General features: G+C 43.1%; 1 protein-coding gene across 5 annotated transcripts in view; it reads right to left on the bottom strand.

The window, feature by feature from the left end:
* PAK3 (p21 (RAC1) activated kinase 3) overlaps nucleotides 1-24,733 on the bottom strand; it is a 148,449-nt gene that overhangs the window by 19,687 nt on the left and 104,029 nt on the right. For all 5 annotated transcript variants that reach the window (XM_045298575.1, XM_045298577.1, XM_004710052.4 and 2 more), the window contains 5 exons: nucleotides 13,711-13,759; nucleotides 13,255-13,367; nucleotides 10,894-11,011; nucleotides 8,949-9,048; nucleotides 8,259-8,455 (listed from right to left, as the gene is read on the bottom strand). In XM_045298575.1, the coding sequence (XP_045154510.1) occupies nucleotides 8,259-8,455; nucleotides 8,949-9,048; nucleotides 10,894-11,011; nucleotides 13,255-13,367; nucleotides 13,711-13,759 (577 nt within the window). The remainder of the gene's footprint in view (nucleotides 1-8,258; nucleotides 8,456-8,948; nucleotides 9,049-10,893; nucleotides 11,012-13,254; nucleotides 13,368-13,710; nucleotides 13,760-24,733) is intronic.

Genomic DNA, 24,733 nt, shown 5'->3' with positions numbered 1-24,733 from the left:
GCCCCTGACACCCTTGGCAGACTCAAGAGTTTTTGTCTGGCAGGAGGGGAGAGGAGAGGAGAGGGGAGAGTTTTGGGCCTTTCAGACTATTAATTTGATGAGGAAGTGATAAAAGAGATGCTTATGAGCTTTTTGTAGATGACCCTTCTGGAAGCCCACCTCAAGACCATGCAGCCTGCAACATCAGGGAAGGCTAAGTCTTCTAAGAGCTAAAGAACACAGAGTCAGAGTAAGGGACCCCTGAGAACCCCTTTCTGTAAAGTAAATCTCACGGGAAAGCCTAACAACAGAGAAAACAAATCCCAAGCAGAACTGTTCTGGTGGAATAAAGAGTCCTGTGCACGCGACTCTCCCCTCTGACCCTTTCAAGGAGCTCTATGGAACATTATAGCCATAGGACTTCTTAAAATCCACTGGTAACTAATAAGCAAGTCAAATTCCACTCCTTTGAAGAGATAAGGAAATGGAGGCCCCTGGAAAGGTAACCTAAGTAAGACTACGGGCTTCCTGTCAGACCTGGGAGAAAAGAAGTCCTCTTTCAACTCACTGAATGCATCACCTGGTAGAGAAATGGAAAAAACACACTCCCTGTCCAGCCATGTCACATTTGTTAGTCATACCTAGAGGAAAAGTCTTGACTAACCTATGAAAGCACGAGAACAATTCTAGACCAAAAAATGAGAAGTAGAGAGAGAAGGGCGTGGGAGGTGGAGAGTGGGAAGCAAGCTGAAGCAAACAGGTCAGCCTGATTCTTGAGATAATGCTAGAGCTGGGGTGGGGACAAAGCTAAAATTGTCCTTCCTTATCCAGTTAAATTTCTCTTCTGGGAAGCTTATCTAAGCCATCTCACAGTGGCCTCTTTTCAGAATCCAAAGGGTCTTTTAAAATACTGCTGCAACCAAGCAAGAAAGTACAAATAACAATGGGGACAGAGGTAAACAACTCAAACTTGAATTGTCAAAATCGAAGCCCGATTTTCTTGGTAAAAATCATTTCTTGCTGGAAAAAGTACAGATTTTAAAGACTCCAGAAAAAGACACATGAGCAGGCCTTTTGATGGGCAAATGTCCATCATCAAGGTCCATGATTTATTTCTTTGGGATGAACTCGGACTTCAGGGAGGTGAGTTAAATTAGTCCCACGGAGCTGATGGCACCACAGTTAAACACAGGCCTGCTCACTAAGACGGAATCCAGCAGCCGATCCTCAGGAGAAGGAACTTGGCAGTCTACTCTGGGTCTCTAGGAGTCTGAATCAGTTCCATGGCACATACAACGACAATTTGGTTTTTAGATCTAGTCCCTGTTGTGGCAATACCCATCACCATCGAGGACACCCAACCCAGAGTGATCCTACGACCTACCCCTTAGGCTTGCCAAGACTGTCATCTGCACGGAGCCAGATTGCCCTCTCTCTCCCATGGAATAGTGGTTGTGTTCAACCACCAACTTGTGGTTAGCAGCCAGGCACTTCAATCAGTGCCCCACCAGGGTTATGCTTATTCTTGGCTTATTCTCAAGCCACGCTTTAAGGACACCAAGGAATAATGGGGTACTAGTGGGAGAAGGGGATATCTATATTCGTCAACAGGAGGTCTCCAGTCACCAGAGTTTACGTTTTCCTTTCCTTCTCTTTGCCTGGTCAGAGGTGCTTGGGCTTCTGGTGTGCTGTGGAATCAATTTCTCCATTGGCTGTCTTCTGGCTCATAATTCACCCATTTGAGCTGTCTGCTCCTGAATTATAATCTAAATGAGACTTGCAGCTAGCTTTCCTATGGCAAAGTCCCATTTTCCTATACCGAATTCCTGACAACTCATGATTCTTAAAAGCGGTCTCTCTTCTTACAGGCAGTTTTTTTTTTAATTTTCTGATTTAAAAGAACACTATGGCTACTCTTTAATTGTTTTAGCTGCAGTTATCCTAATTTGCGTCCCCCCTCCAAATTTCAGCATAGGTTTGCCCTCAAAGTACGAGTGTCAACAAACCATCAATAAACCTTGCAGTTCCATAGTGGTTTACAGAAAAAAGAAGGCACTGCTTCCAGCTCTTCCTGAAATACATTCAAAACAATATTGACTGAGTGCTAGCAAAGTAGGCTCGCTTCTCTGGTGCTCAGGAAGTTTATGTCTGCCTTTAATTCCAAGTGAGCACGTGCCATCAAACCCAGACATTCCACTCTACAGTACAGGTTCCAGTGGCTGGAGGGAACTAGAATCCGTTTAGCCCTCATCGCTGTTTTATTTCAGCTCCCAGAGATGTTCTTATTTGGCTCAACACTCTTCCATAGGCTTTAAAGGACAGCCTGTAATAAATAATCAAGACAACTAACATTTGTGTAGAGTATACAGGGCAGGAAGAGGAGGAAGCCAGCCTCAGTGCAGACAACAAGGCTGAATTTAGATTCCTGCCCTCCCTTCTGCCCTGCCAGACAGGTGCTGTACTCCGGATCACTAGTTCTCAGATTGATGGCTTTGTTTTGTACAAAGTAGGTATGCAAGAAGCTAGCACATTATAATGATGAACTTCGAATCCATTTTCAGGAGAGAAGCAAAGTGGGGCTGGGGGAGAGAAGAAACTGCTTATCATGAACAACTGTCATACCTTTTTGGATAGTATTTCCAGGAAGAGAAATCAGAGAATGCCACAGAATGTGCATTAGCATTTCAACAAGGCTTTTATAGAGCACTCATATTCTCCCAGACGAAATGGATAAATATGGGCTGAACAAAAGTGAGTTTTCTGGTTAAACAAGGATGCTCAAAGAGGGTCTATAAAGTAGGGTGTGCGTGTATGGGGGGGGGTCTGGACTGAATTCTATAACAGATTGGCCACAAAGCTTGGTATTTGGCCTCCGCTTAGGTACCCCTTTTTTCCTCCTCGGGGTGGGACCCAGGCACCAGAAGTTAGGAACGCTCTCCAGGTGAATATGACGAGGAGAAACCACTGGCTTAGGATGTGCAATTCACACACTACACTATGTACTAGCCGTTTGTGTGCGCGCGCGTGCGCGCACACGCATTTGTTTTCATGTTCAGCGGTCTCCAATTTATACCAATATTGTCTTTCAATGAGCCAATGTTTGATAGTTTCACAGATGTTAAGAACAAGAGCAGAAAGGGAACATTCAACATTCTCTCAACTAGGAAAAAGGTTTGGAAAATTACATTTAAAAAAGGCCCCATGGGGCCCAGTAAGGACTTCAATTGGCTGTCACTGAGACATTTCACAAACGCCATTTGACAACAACAGCTGTGTTCTGTGGGAATGCAAAGTTAATAAAGAGGCAGTTTCTCTGTGCTGACAAACAAAACAAAGTAACTATTGCTCCAACAGAAGTAATGGCGCCTTTGTCTTTAGAATCACTGGTTTAAAACTCTCTCTCTATCCATCCATCCATCTCTTTATGTCCCATTAACAAAACGTCTGTGGATCGGCACAACACCAATGTGGTGGGGTTTGTATACCCCAATAGACGCCAGGCACTTTGGCAAATGGAAGGAATAAGACATTGTATGATTGAAGGCTACACTGAAAATGTCCTTGAGTGAGAGAACAGCATGTCCACCGCCAATTATGTTGAATGCAAAGACTTCGGGCAGTGGGGGGACAACAGTAAGGAGTTTGTTTCCTTGCTGCCTCTGGCATGGTCCCAACCTCATAACATCAGTACAGTTAATAACTGTTTGACCTTTAAAAAACATTTTATAAGCAAACGAGGTCAATTAGTGCAGAGTAGTTTTACATTTTAAAAGTACCCATCCACTTTAAAACTAGGAGTGGAAAGTAGCTAATTTCTTGCACCAAGAATATGTTAATAACTAGCATCTGTGGTATTCAGAGAGGGTTTGCTTGGTTGTCACATTGAAAAGCTAACATCCTTCAAATATACAGCCCCAGACTTCCCCCTAAACATTGCCTATTCAGTGTTACCTGTTTCTGGTAACTGTACTGAACTGTGTGGAGAGCTTTACTCCTCAAGAGGATGGGGGTGTTGCAAGTGGAGTGGGAACATTCTTAAGAGAAAGGGGAATCGAATCTCCCTTCATGAGTGGGTAAAAAGCACTATAAGCATCTATCCGCTCCCATTTTTCTTTTCTATAGAGATAAATAGATAGATAGATAGATAGATAGATAGATAGATAGATAGATAGATAGATGGAAAACTACCCATAAGCACCAGTTATGGGTTACAAGGTAGACTGGTAACTGCAGGAATAGCAGTTTGAACCCACCAGGCACTCCTTGGGAGCAGCCTGCTCTCATAAAGATGGACAGCCTCGAAATCCTAACTAGGGTCATGAGTCAGAATCAACTTGATAGCAGTGGGTTTTCTTTTGTTATTTATCTCTCCAGTACAGCCAGAATGCTCCTTAGGGGCAAGGATGGTGAGACTATGTCTCGCCTACTTTGGACATGTTGTCAGGAGAGACCAGTCCCTGGAGAAGACCATCATGCTCAGTAAAGTAGCGGGGCAGTCAAAAAGACGATAAATTGACAGAGTGGCTCTAAGGATGGGCCCAAACATCAGAACTGTGAGGCGGGGGGCAGGAAGAGGCGGTGTTTTGTTCTGTTGTGCAGAGTTGCTATGGGTTGGAACTGGCTTTACCACCCCTAATATCTATCTATATCCATCCATGTTTCATCTCCAACAATGCACTAGGCCCTGTGCTAGGTGATTTACATTTCACCTAATTTTCATCCTAACTTGAAAAAAGAAATGCCATCCTTGTTGTACCGGCAGAAAACAGGCTTAGGAAGTTTTTAAGCTACGTGTCGTAGGTCTCTGCTTTGCAGATTGTGAAGTCGAGATATAGCCGCAGCTGCCTGATTACGTGGATCAAATTCTTTTCACGTCTACATGCCACCAAACATTCTTGGCCTTCCTGTCACTTATGTCCTGTTTCCCCCCTTGGGGGAGGGTGGTAATAATGGAAGAATAGTAAGGAAAGGACAAACCTCGTTCTCATTTACAGCTCTCCTGAAGCTCTGGCCTGATCGCTAAAACCCCATACCTGCTGCTGGGTGGATTCCAACTCGTACGGAGTCTGTAAGGCAGAGCAGACCCATGGCTCCCAAGGCTGGACACCTTGAAAGAACCAGATCCCTACATCTTTCTCTCACAGAGATTCTTGTGGGTTCGAACCATGGATCTTTTTATTAGCAGCCAAGCTCTTTACCCACTGTGGTGCCAGGGCTCCCCATGGGAAATAAGCAGCCCCATAATAAGACCAGCACTGCTGTTCTAAGGTGCCAAGGGGTCGCTGCTGGCTCCTTGTGACCCTACGTGACAGAGCAGAGTTGTCTCACTCAGGTTCCCAAGACTGCGTGCGACATCTTTCTTCTACAGATACCTTGGGGGGGGGGGGTGTTGGAGACATGGGTGGGTTTGACCTGCAGACCTTTCTGTTGGTAGCCCAGTGCCTTATCCAGTATGTCACCTGGGCCAGCTTGCTCTAGCCACCACGTCCCTCCCAAATGCAGGCGCTCTGCAGGCTCCTTTGATCTCTCTTGCTCCTGCTTCTCCCCAGCGTTTCAGTCATTCCCGTCTTCAAATCCCAAGTGAAGGGAAGGCAGCTGGAGCCGTTGTGTTTTCCCTGCAGAGACTGTAGGGAGGGCATATTCAAAACCCAAAGGTAAAAACAAAGAAAGACACGTGGCACGCAGCAGGAAGAGAGAGGCCCCGAATTGTGCCTGATTCAGCATGGCCTTTTGATCGATTCACTGGCGGTTGATCACACACAAAGAATAATGAGCAAAATGAGAGTAAATCCATAGCAGTGGAATTCATTCACCAGGGTGGTCTTTCTGACAGATCTTTTTGTTAGCGTCTTAATGTCAGCTTCCTGAACCTGCTGGTTTGTTAATCTGCAAGTGCGTGTTTAGATACAAGACTGTGGATTCTAAGAGAAGAGCTGTTAATTACAAATTCTAATCCCAGGCTAGAAGATGCTTATGAAGATTAAAATGGTTTCCTCCCGCCACCCTTGTCTCTTTACAATTAGCAGCCTAGCTAAAAGAGCGAAGAAGAACCGTTGGTACGGGGAAATGGAGAAGGTAATAAATGGCATTAATGAAAGCAGTTGCTTTGCACAGCCCTTTATTTAATCCTTCGCTGCTGAGGGCTGTAAATTACTCATTAGACGGCTACAAGCAAAAGATGCCAATAATCCGTTTAGGGGTGCTAAACTCCAAAGATTCAGGGGAGAAAAACCATGGAAACAAGAGGCCCGATGTAGTCTTTCACTGCTATTTCTTAATGGGCAAAGCTGGTTAAACAGCCAGGAAAACCCATGTAATTATCTTGATGCGCCGGCTCACAGGTCAGGGGTAGGTTTGATGAAACTCATGAGGAGCTGACCCACAAGCCCTGGGAAAAAATGTCCCTGCTTTTTCACTCAGTCCGGGACTCAGCTAATCAGCCTGCACATCTCACTTCAAGATTTTCTCAGGAGACTGGAGTCAGAGCCCAGGGCATTCAGAAGGACTTTCCTCCTTATCTGTTGTTTTCCAAGTAAAGCAGGGACTAGGAGGAGAGGCCAAGGGCCAGGGAGGACTGGGGAGGGGCAAGGAGGAAATGGCGTTCTCCCATGCTGGACACAGGGACTGCAGCCTCCCCAGTGTACAATAAATACTCAACTGGAAAATCAACTTGGCTATCAATGTGTAGGCTTCTGTGCATGTATGGGAAGCCACATGCCTTCCACTTAATTGTGGAATTTTCCCCCCTCCCAGAGCGCCACTAGAGAAGACCTCTTTGTTTACTCAGGACAACGGTGTCTGCAGACCAAGAGAGAGATTCCTGTTTAGGCTTAGTGGTAATGACACCAAGCGTCACCATGGTGCATGAATTTCTGAGAGAATCTGAATCTGTCCATTTCCACTGCTCATTCTGAGGCCCTTTCTATAAATGCAAGGGCTTCCAACAGTTTGTGGAAACTCCCCGTTATTGTCCTTCCTTTCTTCAAAAAAACAAAAACTTGTAAATTGAGAATTTGGGTGAAGGTTGGCGGAGCAGATCATCCATTGTCTAGTCAACACTTCACACACACCTTGACTCCTCTCTGTCAACAGTTCACCCAGTTTGCTTCATCTCATTCCCACAATGCAACACCACTCATCCCCCCTCCCGCCGGTCTTTCCTGCCGCCACTCCGGCTCTCTCAGGCCGTCTGAATGTTGTTCCTTGGGCAAATGGTGCTCTCTTGCTCTCTACTGACTGATTATTCTCAGGTGTGTGCCCCTCCCCTCACTCGGGCCATTGTGCCCCTCATAGGCCTATTTGAAAGTGGAGTCCAAGGGTGAGTTCCCTTCCAGACTGGAAGGATAACGAAGGGCCACCCTCTTGAGATCCAGTAACTTCCAATTCATTTTTTCTCCCCAAGAACCTTCTGTAGCCTGCCTATTACACCATTCCTGGCCCACCCTTAGGATGTACACAATAAAATACCCGCTAGTTCACGTCAGTATGTTAGCCAAATATTTTGTTCCTATGCCCGTACTTGCTGCTTCTTATGAGCCACAGCCAATGTCGGCATAGAAGATGGTGGGGTTAGGCTATCCAATGAGGTTATCTTCTTGGTGAAGGTAACCAGACCACTTGAAGATCAAACGGCTGATTCTGGAGTAGCAAAACTGGCCTGCCCAACCTCAACAATTTCCATTTCTTTTCTACTTGACAGCTTAATGAAACGCGTGCTCCCACCAGGCTGGTGCTGTGTTTAGCTCTGTGTTCCAGTCAATCCCCAGCAAATTGGTGCAGCTCCATAAATCATTTCTGATCATGAAACCTGATCTAATTTTGAAAGTTATAGCGGGGGAAATGCATGTATTTACTTTTAAAGGGTAACAATAAACTATTCCCTTGAAAAATCGTTGGTGCGCAACTTGGAAAAACACACAACTGCATTGTGTGATTTTAAAAACACGTTCTTCTCACATCTAGCTTATAAACAAACACGTACCCACCACAGGGTCATTAAAAAACCAAACAAAAAAACCCACGCACACCACAATGCGACACTAAAGAATTTTAAAGAGCTCTGTGACTGGCAATCCTGATAAGCAAGCACTTTTGAAAAAAATATTGTGATGTCTTGCGATAAACAGAAAAGTTCTCAGTACTCTTGGAAAGTCTAACTTTGGGCTTCTTACGTCATTGGTTCCAGGAAAGCAACTATCCCGGGTCACTTTTGGTGGAGATAAGGAATGATGTTTTACCCTTTTCTGAGGGTGGGGGACTGGGCTTCTCTTTGGACTTACCCTGAGTGGATTTTCATTAAGGTAAGGGGGTTCGCCTTCTACCATTTCGATGGCCATAATCCCCAGAGACCAGATGTCAACTTTCGGTCCATAAGCTTTTCGAGTTACCACCTCGGGTGCCATCCAATAGGGGGTTCCTACCATGGTGCTCCGTTTACTTTGCTCAGGGGTGATCTGGGCACAGAACCCAAAATCAGCTGTTGAGAAGAAAAACTCAGTTAGAGACAGCTCAAATGAGTTCCCTCTTGTACCAGGTCATTTTCAGATATGGCTCCACTTGCTCATATCAGACACTGAGCTTCCACAACTACCTCAGCTCACATCCTCTTGTGACCTAACCTGCCGGCTGGCCCTGGCTTTCAAATGATGGGAAAGAACTGGCTGGGGTGGCAGTCCTGTTCCAGGTTCTCACTGGTCCATCAATCTTATAGAATCTGTCCGTCAAACTAGACAGTTGTCATTGAATCCTGAGAAGTCACCAGACATTCCAAACAATGCAGCCCCTCCTCATCCCCAAACCCTGGTCATGATCTATAGGAAACGAAGGGTTTGAAAAAAAAATTGTCACTGGGTAATAACTGTGCTTTCAAATCAATCACTTTCGATAGCCATGATCTTCTCAAGATTGACAGTACAAGAGTGGAAATTGCTTGCTATTTCCTCAAACAGCATCTGAGCGAAAATACCTACTCAGTTTCACAGAGCCATCCATCCCGAGCAGAATATTGTCACTCTTTATGTCTCTATGGATCACTTGGTTCGAGTGCAAGAAATCCAAGGCTTGGAGGCACTGGTGGATCAGAAAAACAAGTTCGATTATATCACACACACAACAAAATGTTTTTAATTCTGTGTTTCATTTCTAGGTGCATTTTGATCAAGGGTATGATTCCATCTTGTCAAATGCAATAGATTAATAAAGGCTTTAGGACCTCATTGAAATCACCGCACCACTTTTGCAATCAGTGATCCTCCTTAGCATTCCACACACGAAGGTCCTATGAAGTGACCTGTGAAGACCAGGGGAGGGAAAGTGGTGGCATAATAAGTTGCACTAATCACTAAGATAGGCTCACACTTCGACGGAGTTATGTGAAGGATCACAGATTCAGCTTGGCCTTAGATGTAGCAAGCTTTCAGCTTACAGGCTATGATTTGAGTCAGTACGTCTGGAGCAAGACCCAGGAATCTGCATTTAAAACAAGTGCCCCAGATGGCCTGACAGACTCTGAGAACCACTCCCAGGCTATGAAGTAACTATGGACACTTGTTTGGAAATGGCTCTGTATTGTAATACTGGAAGATGGAAACCACAGGCTCAGGGCAGCCTATTCTCCTGCAAGACTATAAGTTTGATTTATTGCAGGAAGAGAAAACATGTGTTTTATGGATATGTGTACGTGTTTGGGGAGGGGAAAGGAAGGGGAACAAGGAAGGAGGGGATGTAAGGGAACAATTTTATGTTATAAACACCAACGATAAGCAAAGGCTAGCTGAAAGGATTTGTTGTGCTTGTTCCTCGCCCCCCCCCCCCCCATCATTGTTTCAAGTGGGTTGGAATTTCTACTTGTCTCTACAGAAAATCTCACTATGGTACAAGGGGTAGATGATAATGCACAAACTGAGACACTCGTTTTAATATTGAAAAATATATACATAATGCTAAAATACCCTTCATTTCGCTGGGAACTGGGTGGAGGGTCTGCCACCCTATTATTGGACAAGACACCAGACTTTCAGAGCCAATGAAGGGATCTGAGAAATGTCCAGATTTAAATGTGAAAGCAATTGCTTTCCTTCTAGAAAATGCTGGGATCAGAATATGGTCCATATATTTGTCATGGCTCACACTGACTGCTTAGACAGGCAGCATAAACTACCCTATCCTAAAAAAATCCCCTTAAATCAGAAAGACGTCCTTAGGCCAACATCACGGTTATTCTACGTTCACTAGGATGAGATATGGCATCTCTTGAATGGCACAACAGAACTCAAAGTGATCTATAGAAAAACAACTAAACCAAACAAGGGGCGAGAGAGGAGAGCAGACCATGGATGTAAAATGAGGATGGGCTCTTTATTTATTTTTTGGTAGAAAAGAAAGGACTATTGTCACTTTGGTGTTAAAAACAATCTGAGATCCAGAGCTGCCCGTATTCTTTCTTTCTTTTTTAATAATGACATCATTTTATTGGGGGCTTGCACAACTCTTATCACAATCCACACATACATCCATTGTGTCAAGCACTTTTGTACATTTGTTGCCCTCATCATTTTTAAAACATTTGCTTTCTACTTGAGCCCTTGGTATCAGCTCCTCATTTTTCCCCTCTCTCCCCTCTCCCCCATGAACCCGTGATAATTTATAAATTATAATTATTTTGTCAGCTCTCACAGCGTCCAACGTCTCCCTTCACCTACTTCTCGGCTGTCCGTCCCCCAGGGAGGAGGTTATATGTAGATCCTTGTATTCTGTTCCCCCTTTCTCCCTCACCTTCCCTCCACCCTCCCAGGAATCCAGGACAGATGAACCCCTTAGGACCAGTGGTGACAGAGCTGCCCATTTTCTCTCTTTCTTTTTTTTTCCAGAGCTGCCCATTTTCATCGTCAGCTGGCAACACTCTTAATTTCTTACCTCTCTGCAGACAGCTGCTATCTGTCCTTCATCCATACAGGTCTCTGTGACCACATCAGTCAGAGAGCCTCCGGCCAGGTATTCCATGACAACCCATAGTTCATCACCCACTAAGTAGCTATCACAAGAAGAGAAAAAAGTTTTTTACTTGGGCCTGAAGAAAGGAGATGTCTCTTAAAGAATGACAGTTGCAATTGGTTCGTGCATTTGGTCAGATTCAATAACTAAGTCAATATTCATGGTGATGACCATGAGACAGATTCCTTCACACCAGCAGAAGAGGAAAGGCACTGGAAATTCAAAGGGTCATCTGATGGGAATGGCAGGTTGATATGACCGTGTGCGAAGGAGGGCAAAAAGCATAGAGGCACCTCTGGTGACTACTGCCATTCATGCCATGGTAAAAGATGTTGTTTGTTTGTTTGTTTGTTTGTTTGTTTTTTCAATGAATAGGAGCAGGAAACAGCCTGTGTGGCTAACTCCAGTCATGTTGCTCACATCTTGAAGCAGCCCATGATGTCTACATTTATAGGAGAGTGCTTAACCTCTCAGCATAATTTTGGATTCCACGACATGAATTAGTGAAATGTTTTCAGGGAGTTGTTGAATCCAAAATTCATGTTGGCACCTGAGTCACAGTTCTGGGTCTTTCTTCTGAGGAAGTCACTTGGGCCATGCCCATCCTCTTGCAGTCGCTTTTAAGGGACACTGTCCAAAGTGATCAGACACGGGGACTGAAGTCTTCCTAGCCGTAACATTCCATCAGAGCAAACAGGAGATTATTCACATCATTTGGGGACCATCGAAAGGCAGTGTTAAGGGGCCCCTGTTAGGCTGGTAACCACAAGGTCTGCTAATCAAACCCCACTGGCTGCTCTGCAGAAGGATGAAGCTGTGTGCTTCTGTAAAGATTTATAGTCAGAGCACCCCAAGGGTCACTGAGTCAGAGAATCAACTCCACAGCAGTGGGGTTGTTTGTTTGTTGACTTCTAAAGGCACTTTAGCAGGATGACTACAAGGCTCTGACCCCTGCTGATCAAGAGGGATGAATTACAATGTGCTGATGACCCCAAAGGTTAAATTCTGCTCTAAAGCCCACTCTCACTTTCTAGCTTAGGGGAGGGGAACATCTGGCCCTGTGGGCCATACAGGGCCCGTGAAATCAGCTATACCAGCTAATACCACATTCTAGTCATCACATTAAGGCCGAGTTATTGAAGTGCTCGGCCAAATATAGCAGGCTAATTTTCAAGAGGATAATTTTGAATGGCCCTCAAATGATGTTATAAATAACCAAACGGCCCTTGGCTGAAAAATGGCTCCCCTTCCAACTTCTAGCCAATGATTTGCAAAGCGCAGTGCCCATTAGGTTCACCTGGAGAGGCTGCAGGCCCGATCTCCTCGAGTGAGGAAAAGAGGCCTGGAGCCCATAATTTGAGGAGATTTCAAAAAGTTTGGGGGTGGGGTGGGAAATCTGTTCCCTTTTAATTCCATTCTTCCACAGTTTTTTTTTTTTTGAAATGCCTTTGTCTTTCCAAGTACTTTATGTGGTTCCTAAACTACACTTTAGGAAACTCTGATTTGGATGATCAAACTAGACAGCCGCCCCGCACTTTTCTCCTCCCTCTGTATCCAGCAAGGGTCTACCTGACCCAGAACACACAAAGGGAGACCACGTGTTCATCAAGTCTGGAGCCTTGTAGTTGACTCTGCCCCAACCCCACCCTAGAGCACAGAGCACAGCGGAGCTAAACAAGCACTTATTACAATCGAATGAGACAGATGTTAACCACAAGTGAAGAGTTAGTGCAGTCCTTAAACATCTACTTATAATCCATTGTTACTACCACTGATGAAAGAGGCTTTAATTACCTGGTCTAGGAAAGAGGTTTGAGATTAAAGTCTCTATTCCCTCGGGCGAGCTTGCTGTCAGTTAAGCACAAAGCACCCATTAAAGCAAGGGCATTGCAGTCAGCCTGCAATACTTGGGCTCCCACACAAACAGCTGAATGAAAAATGAAATGTTTAAACCATCACTGCCCTGGCCAATCGGCAAGGGTCTACTTCCTGCCACGGTGGAGCTATCATCTGAAAAGAGATAACGACTCTAACTGCTCAAGGTCTAGAATCAGTTCCAGAACCGTGTTCCCGCAAGTGTTTTACGGGCGGCCACAGGGAAATGTGTGCAAGCTTAGCCACAGATCTGATACGCAACTACGTGGTCGCATTTTGGGAGATATTTGTTGAATGCACGTTAAATGAATAAATGCCAAGTAGAAGAATTTGTCCAGGAAATGGAGTGCTAGCAAAAACAAACAAATCCAAATCGCTGCAAATATATTGTGAGAGAAAGCCACTTACCTATCTAAATAATTAACAATGTTGGGGTTCTTATTTTCCCTCATGACTAGGATTTCATTAATAATTAATTCCTTTTTGGGCTGCTGTTGAAGGTTCATCTGCTTTATGGCCACCTGAATGATGATTAAAATACACGAGAGAATAAGAGTCACTGCAATAAAGACCAGTATCCACATTGGGATGGGGGAGAGAGGAGAGGGGACAGCACAGAGTGGGGCATACACATTCTGTATCTACTAAGCTCGTTGCGCCACACACCCATGCTCTTGTTTTCTTCTTCTGGTCAATCATGACTAAGCCACCCCCTTCATAGGTTTTGACCATCAAGCAAATTCAATCTCCCATCATCCCAGTGCTACCTGGTTGAAGGATGAGCTCTCTTGACCACCCATTTTTTCCCAGGATAGCTGCCATCAAAGAGGAAAATACAGCTCAGCATTTAATGTCAGCACTTACCTCTTGTCCTGTTGCGATGTCTAAAGCTGTGTAAACGGTACCTGATGCCCTGTAAAGGTGAAAGTGATCAAATTAATGGGTGAGCAGTTTTGCTGATAGGTTTCATCTGAAATAAAACATACCTTTTCTCCGAGGAGGAAAACCAGCAAAGTGAAAAGTAAGGGATACATTAGAAAAGGAAAAGTGGATTAGATACTAACTGAACTTGAAACAACCAAGACCCATCCCTTTGGTGGGGCATTGGCCCATAGGCCATGACACTGTACAGAAAGGAATTGAGCAAGATGGTCTTGCCCTTTTGGGAAACTTCTGGAATGTTTGGAATACCCCTTGGATGTATTACACAAGCCAACACTGATGAAATCAGTAGGATATCAAACACCATCTTTTCCTTAAGTAAATATCATTTAATTTTCAGCCTAAGGACAGAGTGGCTTTTACACCCATTCATTTCCAATTTTAAAGAACATTTTTACCTAACAAATCAATCACTCTTAGTGCTGTACTAATACTGCAATGACGCAAAAAATCAAGATCAATGTGGCTGGACTTTATTGATTTAATTTTGTTTGCTACTATATTTTCCAACAACTTCTGTTCTGACTTTCACTGCAATCCAAGAGCCTTTTCAAATCGTCTCCTCTTAAGTCTTGGATGTCTCAGGTTTCTATTCCGATTTCAATTGCAGGGTTCCATTGCTTTGCAAGGTAAAATGATTTCATAAAGGTGAATTCATGGGACCTAGCCGTGAAGCACACATGCACGCTGAACATTCTCCCCCGCAAAGAAAAAAAAAAACCCAACTAACTAGGTGATTTCAGAGAGAAATGTTTTGGTTAGGAAAAAAACGGAATTAGCAGAGAGACCAGTCCTTTGGTTACCTCGGCATCACAGTGGCCCAACCCTACTGTTGAAACTTTCTGATAATTGTCATGCCCCACTTGTTCTCTCTCTCGGGAGTCTAGGAATTAATTCTCTAAGTTATCCACTTCTTTGTAATTCTTCTCCCTTCAAATGTCTGAATGAGCCAAAAAGATTTCTCGCACGTCTAGGAATTTTGTACTATCTGCTCACAAGGTTAGATGATCCAGTCTAAGGTATATTTATTTAACTATTAGTAGGGATCTGAATTCTATGATCTGCCCTAACGTCAACAAACTATGTGATGGAAGATAAATCACATCTCTTTTCAGAGTTTCTTTCAGCCTTCACAGAGGAAAATAATGATCAAGGTTACAATACATATATAGCGAGTATGGGTGTGAAGCACAGCGCTAAGAACTTTATACAATTGATGCAATCTTTCTCCTATTTCGAGGGACCCTGAGGTTGTAGTAATTACACCTTGGCCTGTGGTCCCCAATGGTAGCAGTTTGAAGCCACCAGGTGTCTGCAGAGGAAAGATGGGATTTTCCATACCCATAAGAGTTACAGTCTCCGAAACCCACAGGGGCTGTTCCACCTGGTCCTATAGGGTGACTGTGAGTCGACACTGACCAATGGGGGTGAGGATGGTGTGTTTTGGTTGGGTTGGGTTTGCTCTTATTTCTAGCAAGCAAATGTTCTACTGTCTCCACCTTACCGCTAAGGACACTGAGGCTTAGAAGTTGTGTCATCTGTCCAAGTTGTCCAACTTACCATTTGAACCAATGTCATGGAAAAATGGAGTTGAAAGATGAGATTACTTTTGTCCTCCATGAATATTTTGAAGCGCCCCTCCCCCCCTCCCCGACTGTAAGGGAGCGGAGCCAATTTATTTCTAAGTTCTTTAACTTCATACACTGAAACCACCTCTTACTTCCTAGCTCTGCTTGGGTATTCAAAAAGATCTACTAAACCCACACCAAAATATCAGAACAAGTACAGCCGCCACCATCTCACCCAGGATTTGGCAATTTGAGGAATTCTTCAGGCTTGAGAGTTACATCAAACAAATCAGTCTGACGATTTTGTACATCTGAGATTCTGGGTTCAGAGCACATGGTTGGTGTGCAGTAAATAAGTGTTGAACAAACACATGAATAAATATTTTTCAAGCAAATACACAAGTGCACAAAAACTTTTCCTAACTATGAAGAAAACATTTCCTACTTTACTGAAATCTACATAAAGCCCTTCCTTCTTGGGATAAGCTTTAAAACATTCTTGATTGCAGGGGACACTTTGGGATTGGCCCTCCTACACTCAGAATTAGCCAGATTACCTCCATCTCAAGGAGGTTCCAACTTCAGTAAAAACCCAAACCACACTCACTGCCATCAAGTCCATGCCAACTCACAGCAACCCCATAGGACAGGGCAGAACTGCCCCTGTGGGTTCTGAGACTGTAACTCTTTACAGGAGTAGAAAGCCCCATCGTTCTCCCTTGCAGCAGCTGTGGTTCTGAGCTGCAGACTTTGTGGTTAGCAGCCCAAGGCCATAACCCCTACTGCAAGATGATACTAGTATCTATCTCACAGGACTCCCGACCACCCAAAGGCAGAAGGTAAGTGAGTATTTAGTCCTGTTCTTACAGTTGTTGCAGGGGTTGATGACTGATTCAATGAGCTATTAATTGGCTCTTTCTAATTATCACCTCAACCCTAGGATCATTTGCTAGTGCAGCGGTTCTCAACCTGTGGGTCGCAACCCCTTTGAGGGTCAAACGACCCTTTCACAGAGGTCGCCTGATTCATAACAGTGGCAAAATGACAGTGATGAAGTCGCAACGAAAATAATGTTATGGTTGGGAGTCACCACAACATGAGGAACTGGATGAAAAGGTCACGGCATTAGGTTGGATGAGAACCACCGATGTAGAGGCTCAGAGCTTCCTTTAAGAGACATTAGCTACACCATGCTTCAAGACAAAATTTCATTTATTTGTCATTAGAAATAAATTTTTCACAATATAGAATTATGTATTAAAAAGAATTACGTATTGTTTTTGTGATTAATCACTATGCTTTAATTATGTTCAATTTGTAACAATGAAAATACATCCCGCATATCAGATATTTACATGACAACTCATAACAGTAGCAAAATGACAGTGATGAAGTAGCAACGAAAATAATTTTATGGTTGAGGTGTCACCAAAACATGAGGAACTGTATTAAAGGGTCACAGCGTTAGGAAGGTTGAGAACCACTGTACTGGTGTCTTTCCTTATTTTCCCAAAGGACAGAATCTGAGGATGACCTTCTGGAACATTCTATGTCCTTGTCTCCCTAACTCAGTACTGTCAAGTAGATTGCAATCCTAGATCCCCTAAGGCAGTGTTTTTACCCTTTTCTTCTAAGGGAGGAGCACCTTTGTCCTATGAAACTGTGTGCATAACCTCCAGATGTATCAAACAAATCAAATGGGAGCTGCTCCGGGTAAATCTAGGGAAGGAGATGGAAAAATTCCTCCCCAGGTGGACTTCCCCCTTATTCATCATTACCTACACTCCAGCGCCCAAGCCCATTTCCACTGTCCTGAGGGCAGAAACGATGATTGACTAGGAGTGAGATGGAGATTAGTGTTTAACAGCAACAGGGCTTCACCCTTCAAATCCCTGGTTTTCTGCCCTCAGTGCCCTCGAGCATTTCACTGCCTTAAAATTGCTACAGTCCTACTTCTGGAATCCCAATATCCTGGATTTTATAGCATTTGGTTATCGAATTGCAACCCCCCTTAATCAGCAGAGGTTTAAACATCCTGAAACTGTAGCGCCTAGGTGGCCAAAGTTGGTTGATCATTGGAATCATCTGGAGAGCTGGTGCAAGTACAGACCCTCAGGCTTCTCCTCTTTAGACATTCTGATTCATCAGGTTGCAAAGAGAGTCCAGGGAGCTGTCACCACATCCAATGATTCCACTGATCAGCCAACTTTGGCCACCTAGGCCCTAGAGCAGGGGTCAGAAAACTTTTGAGATGGAAAAGCCACTCTTGTCCCTCACAACAATTTAAAGATTATCCAAGAGCCATAAATATATATTACATTATATTATACAAACCAATTCACATTTACTGCCATAGAGTCAATACTGACTCATAGCGACCCTCCTGTGGGTTTTCTGAGACTGTAACTGTTTACAGGAATAGAAAGCCCAGTCTTTCTCCTGAGGAGCTAATGGAGGTTTTGAACTGCCGACCACAGGGATTACAGCCTTGCATAACCACTACACCACCAGGGTTCCTATTATATTATATAGAGTCCTAAGTATTTCCTTTTAAATTTTTCTATTTTACTTCAGAGCCAAATGTACCTACTGAAAGAGCTGCATATGGCTCTAGAGCCCCAGGTGGCCAACCCATGGGCGAGCGTGTCAACAGTTACTAATCCAAAATGAGGAGCATTTCTCCCCACTTCCACCTTATTACATATATGCAAATGACTAGTGAGAACCATTCTTCCTCCCTTCCCAGGTGTGAAATAGCAATATCCTTTTTACCTCCACTCCAAACACCTTACATTGATGGGATTTGTTGCTATGACCCATCAGTTAAGGGTTTTCCCATCTTCCAAACTCTGTAGACTCCTCAACTCAAGTACACACACTCAGGGACTAAACTTCAGAGTAAGCAAGACTTAGTACTCTTCTTCCCAGACCCATCTCCACATCTCTAACACTTCTCAGATGTCTTTCTATATTCTGAGAATTTAATATTCAGGTGGTACACTGAATCTTTCCCACTCTCATAGTCATCTATGGAATCACATTCGTTGCCCACTACTGGGCTGAGAGCAGTTATTCTCATCCACACCCACTCAAACCTCCCCAAGTTCAAATCCTAGTACTTAATACCTGTGTGACCCTATGAAAGCTTAACACCCCTCCCCCCCACCGTGGCTCCGTTTTCTCATTTGTAAAATGAGGACAATAATATCTACCTCATGGTGTTGTTATGAGACTAAAGGAGCTTAAAGCCATACCTGGCATATAGTAATTGCTCAATAAATGTTAGCAATAACAATAACAGTAATAGTTATTATTACTTGGTGACTATTCCCTCATATAGTCAATAATTAAGGCCCCAAATGATAGTTTGTGGATCCTTAGGAATCTCGAAGTATATGGGAGTTCTCAAGGTATTTTGATGCTTTAAGTTATGCCAACTTTGATAAGACCATAAAAGCTAATTAAAATAGCATTTTTATTTTGAACTAGAATGATAACAACTTGTGATTACTTCTGGTATCCTATGCAGATCCTAAGCAGCAGTTACAGCTCCTTTTTAATTCTATTTTTCCACTAAAGAAAAATGAGAAAATAAACTATTATTTGATAAATGTAGGCTGCTGGGTATAATAATCCTAATCTAGGGTTCACAGGAAAAAGAAGGGGGCTACTTGAGGGTGATACTGGGAAGCATTTTCTTTGTCATAAAATGAGGTACAATAGAGCAGGCTTCTCCAGACACAATCTTTGAGTCAACGAGGTGCCACAGTGACTAGCCTGGAGTGCATGTTAGTCTTTCAAAGGGAATCTTTATACAATCAAAACTTAAATTCATGTCAATGAAAACGTTTGTACTGTGCAGCACATTTCAACAGACGGCTGACAGAAATCAAAATAACAAAGACTCGTGGTTCTCTGGCAATCAATGTGTTTCATTAGATTTAAAAAAATTGTTAGTTGGGATTTAATACACATTATCATTCCAAGTTTCAATCATGTCAATTAGAATGTACAATTGCTACCACAATCGGTTTCCAAACGTTTTTTCTATGTGGACTCCTCTCTCTTTTAACCCACCTCTGCCACTGTCCCCTGTCCCCCCAAAAAAAACCTCCTTATTCTACTTGCTGTCCCTTGAAACGGTCATAGGTTTCATATACCGAAAAATGGGAAAGCAAATAATACAGCTTCAAGACGGTGACCGCCACTGACAGAACACCTCTGAGATACACTCTAATATGAACTAACAAAAACTGAAGAAAACACCACAAACCAAAAGTATAGAGAATTTTGGAACCTGATCAGGTCCAACCCAAATCCTAGGTATGTGTGGGGTGCAGTGGGGGGGCGGTCAGTCTATGAAAAGAGTTTTAACTGTTCAGATTAGATGTATGCCTTTGATCTTCCATACTCCTCTCTCCCAAGCACTCTGCTGTTTAGTGGCACCTTTCCTCCCATTTCTCCATTGTAGATAGGGGGAGTTCTCCAGAGGCTTATTTCCTATGTATTTCCACAAATGAATTTTGGGCTTCCACGGCCATCCATCGCCTTCTGCACACCGGATTCTCACAGCTTAGGCTCTGATACTTATGCCTCCTTCGACTTCAGAGTATACGGATTCCAATCTTTTGGGGACTGATGATAGCGTGCTTCTTCCATGTGGATTTAGTTGACATCTCTGTTAGATGGCTGCTTGTTTGGAGACAAGCCTTCAAGACCCCAGACACTTTTATCTGATAGTGGGGCACCATCTAAATTCTTCGCCACATTTTGCTATAGCACCCATTTGATTAGATATTTTTTGCTATTCATGTAATTACATTCATGCTTATTCTTTCTCCAGTTTCCATTAAATTGGAGCCAGATGGTTTTGGTTGATGATAGGGATGCTGTTTCTTCCACACCTCATGCCTCAGAAGGTACAAAGAAATAATGAGTCATCAGGTCTCGGGGAAGAACATTCATTACAGATGAGACATCTTAAGGGCAGAGAGTAGGAAGGATATGCCCAAGATGACACAGCTAGTAAGTCACGAAGGTCTTTTAAGGGATAGCCACAAATCGTTCAGTTAACCTTTTGGTTCTGGTGGTGGTGGTGGGTGACCCTACTGATCTTTAAAACACTGGCAATACAGCTTTTGTAGCAGCACAATAACATGCAAGCTACCGGAGAAGTATAATAAGCTAACAGGTGGTGCTCAGTTAACCCAAACGATTAAAAAGTAGTAAATCAGCAGATTGTTCAATTTTGTAGCTTCAGGAGCACGACTTCCAAGTTGTTCATTCCAGTTTGATATTCTGTTGGGCATTTGATTTCCCACTCTGAATTTGTTGCTGTCGTTAAGCCCACTACCGCTGAGTCTATTCCCAAACATAGCAACCCTACGTAGTGTTTCCCAGGCTGTGCAACTTTATGGGAGTAGACAGCCTCATCATTCTCCCTCAGAATGGCAATGTTTGAACCACTGACCTTACAGTGAACAGTCCAATGCTTACCTGACAGCACTTCCGATGTTATCAAGTTGGTACTGACCCATAGGGACCTGATGTCCAGAATGAAACACTGCCTGGTCATGTGCTACCCATCCTCCTTTTCACTGATGCTCCACTATACTCAGTCCATGTCTTTTTCCGAGGCCTGGTCTCTCCTGATAAGGTACCCCAAAGTATGTGAGATGAAGACTTTCTATCCTTGCTTCTAAGAAGCATTCTGGCTGTACTTTCTCCAAGACAGATTTGTTTGTTCTTCTGGAAGTCCATGATATTTTCAATATTTTCCATCAATACCAAAATTCAAAGGCATTGATTCTTTTGCAGTCTTCCTTCTCCATTGTCCTGCTTCCACATGCAGATGAATGCAGATGAGATGAGTAAAACTACTAGGACTTGGTCAGGTGTGTCTTAATCCTTCAAATGGTCATCTTTGCTCTCTAGCACCTTAAAGAGGTCTTGTGATGATCTGTCCAATGCAATGCATCATTGATTCAATTGCTGCCTTCATGAACACTGATTATGGATGCAAGCAAAATGAAATCCTTTAAAATGTCAATTATCTCTCCATTTATCATAATGCTGTCTGTTGGCCCAGTTAGGAGGATTTGCGTTTTCTTTGCATGAAGGTGGCAATCTTTGTTCTTTATCAGTCAGTGCTTCAAGTTCTCCTGGCTTTCAGCAAGCAAGGCTGTGTCGCATGCATATGGAAGATTGTTAATAGGCCTTCTTCTAATCCTGCTGTCCAAGTCTTCATGTTGCCCAGCTCCTGTTATTACTGATCAGCATACAGATTGAATGAGGATAGTGAAAATAAACCTGATGGCTTTACCACATACAGCATCCCTTTGTTCGGCTTGATCAACTGCCTTTTGGTCCACGAACAGGTTACACATAAGCACAATGAAATGTTATACATAGCTCATTATGACCCACACAGTTAGCATAGTCAAGAAAACACACTTCAACATCTTTCTGGTATTCTCTACTTTCAGTCCCGCTCCATCTTATGTCAGCAATTATAACATCCTCCCATAAATCTGGCCTGAATTTCTGGCAGCTCCCTGCAACTATTGTTGAATTATCTTCAGCAAAATTTTACTTTCATATGATCTTACTGATATTGTTTGATGAAATCTACATTCTGTTGAGTTGCCCTTCTTTAGAATGGGCACAAACATGGTCTCTTCCAGTTGGTTGGCCAATTAGCCATCTTCCAAATTTCTAGGCACAGACAAGTTAGTGTTTCCAGAGCTACATCAGTTGTTGAAACAATTCAATTGACATACATCCCATCAATTCATGGAGCCCTGTTTTCTGGGCTAATGCCTTCAGTAAAGCTCAAACTTATTCCTTCAATACCTCAGGATCATATGCTACCTCCTGAATGTCAACCAATTCTTATAGATCCCAATCACCTGAGGGATCTTGTCAAGTTGAATATTCTGATTCAGTAGATCTGGAGTGGAAATGTAAATGCTCAGCAGGGATTGGAACTGCAATAAACCAAGTAGAAGTGCATCTCTCCATCAATAACGGTGCACTGAACACTGCTGGGTTCTTGGCATCACGTTAGATGCTTCATCAACAGTCTCTTTCTGACCTGGCCAACCCCTTAATGCTCAAATGGAAATGTTGGCATATAGCCCAAAAGGCTCAGAGAGAAGCAATTCACAATTGCTCCTTTTTTCCTTACAAGATAAGTCAGTTTAATTACCAGCAGTATTTAAATTACCAGCAATATACTTCAGGTTTTGAAGTTTCCTGCAAAGAGCTAATGTCAAAGCCATGATCATGAGCACTTGCCAAATTGGCAATGACAGGCCTACTAACTTAGATAAATCACTCTGATTTCAAAGTGGGAATGGATTGGGAGATGAAAAATAAAGGCAGGAAGAGAATCTAGGAAAAAGAAGCTCATTGCCTGTGAGAAAAAGACAAGGGCAAGAAAAGACAAGAAAGAGGGCTTAGTGAGAAGAAACTAGCTGTAATAGGAGTGAGGGAGCCAGGAGCCATCAAGTTGATTCCAATTCATAATGACCCTTGAGGATGGACTAGAACTGCTCCATAGGGTTTCAAGAGACTGCAACTCTTTACCGGAGCGGGCAGCCTTATCTTTCTCCTAAGCAGTGGCAGGTGGATTTGAACCACAAACCTTTCAGTTAGCAGCCCAAGGCATGACCCATTGCATCACTAAGGCTCCTGCCATAACATAAAGAAAACAAAAATCCTCACAACTGGACCGATAAGCAACATGATAATAAATGGAGAAGGATTTCATTTTTACTTGGATCCACAATCAACACCCATAGAAGTAGCAATCCAGAATTCCAATGGGGCTTCAAAGGTGTTCTTTGAAAATATTTAGAAGCAAAGATGTCAAGTGGGGCGTACAAAGGGGGAGCCAATCACAATGATCGACATATCCATCCTGATGGATATCAACAGAAATCAACAGCAAAGCACGGTAGGTGAAGGGAGACAGCAGTCGGTGTAAGACATGAACAAATTTAATAAATTATCAAGGGTTCATGATGGAGGGAGGGGGGGAAGGGAGAAAAATGAGCTGATACCAAGTAGAAAGAAAATGTTTTGAAAACAATGAAGGCAATATGTATACAAATGTGCTTGACACAATGGATGCATGGATGGATTGTGATAAGAGTGGTAAGAAGCCTTAATAAAATGATTTTTTTTAAAATAAGCAGAGATGTCACCTTGCGGACGAAGACACAAAGTCACAGTAGTTTTCATAGCCTCATGGGCCCGTGAAATTGAGTTCATGAATAAGGAAGAGATAAGAAGAATTGATGCCTTTGAATTAAGGTGTTTTCCATTAGTGAACTGCCAGAAGAAGAAGGGTTATCTGTCTTGGAAGAAGTGTATCCAGAATGCTCCTGGGAAAAGTGAGAATATACCAGCAAAATGGTTTATTAATAACAAAAAATAAAAAGTTAAAAAAATTAAGAAACAAAAAGAAGAAGAGGAAACAGTGAGAATGGCAGACCTTCTCATGGATTTCAGACTAGTTATCCAGACGGGCCCAGTCCCTGGAGAAGTAGGGCAGACTTGGTGAGGTCTGTGGAAAAGGGGAATACTCTCAATGAGATGGATTGGGGCACAGGGATGCAACAACAGTCTCAAGGAGGGCGAGGATGGTGCAGGACCAGGCAGTGTTTCATTCTGTGGCACAAAGAGCTGCTAAGAGTTAGTATAGACTCAATGGTGCTAACGAAAGCAACAATGCACAACTCTATGAGCTTAAATTGTATTTGCCCCATTGCCAAGTGAGGAAACTACAGCTGGGACACGTTAAGTAGCTAGCTCAAGATTAAACAGTTATTTGTGCTCGCTTCGGCAGCACATATACTAAGATTACACAGTTAGGCAACAGCTAAGCTACATCAACTTGACTCCACAGCACCTCCACCTACATTGCTCTTAACCACCATTTCAGGTTTTCTTATATATTCTGGCATTTTTATATCAAGGCTAAATATCAGTGCGGTACATCCAGAAGTCTACATTTGAATATATTAGGCTAAACTGCCTTACAAAAATCTTGCCTCCAATATCCTGCTCATTTAATACATGTACTCCCTTTGGTTATGTCATTTTCCGCCAACATGGTATGTTTGATTGCATTAACATAACCATACAAGATGGTTCCTCTACTGTTTTGACTCAAGAAAGACTGTTCATGTGGCCGAGACTTAGCCAAAGGTTAATTTTTAGCACATTATCGTCTGCTAAGCAGTTACAAGGATTATGTGTAGGCTCTTACTTAGAAAGTTTCTCACTGTAATTCACTGGGCCTGTAAAAATACATAGCTATTGAATACTGTTTGCTTGTCATACATTTCCTTGTTTTATCGAGACATATGTCC

Source organism: Echinops telfairi, unplaced genomic scaffold (genome assembly GCF_000313985.2).
Source record: "Echinops telfairi isolate 266 unplaced genomic scaffold, ASM31398v2 ScPeMD7_7427;HRSCAF=8465, whole genome shotgun sequence".
In the NCBI taxonomy this organism is placed as follows: Eukaryota; Metazoa; Chordata; class Mammalia; order Afrosoricida; family Tenrecidae; genus Echinops; species Echinops telfairi.
Note: the sequence above shows the minus strand (reverse complement) of the source record. Positions and strands in the feature narration are given on the sequence as shown.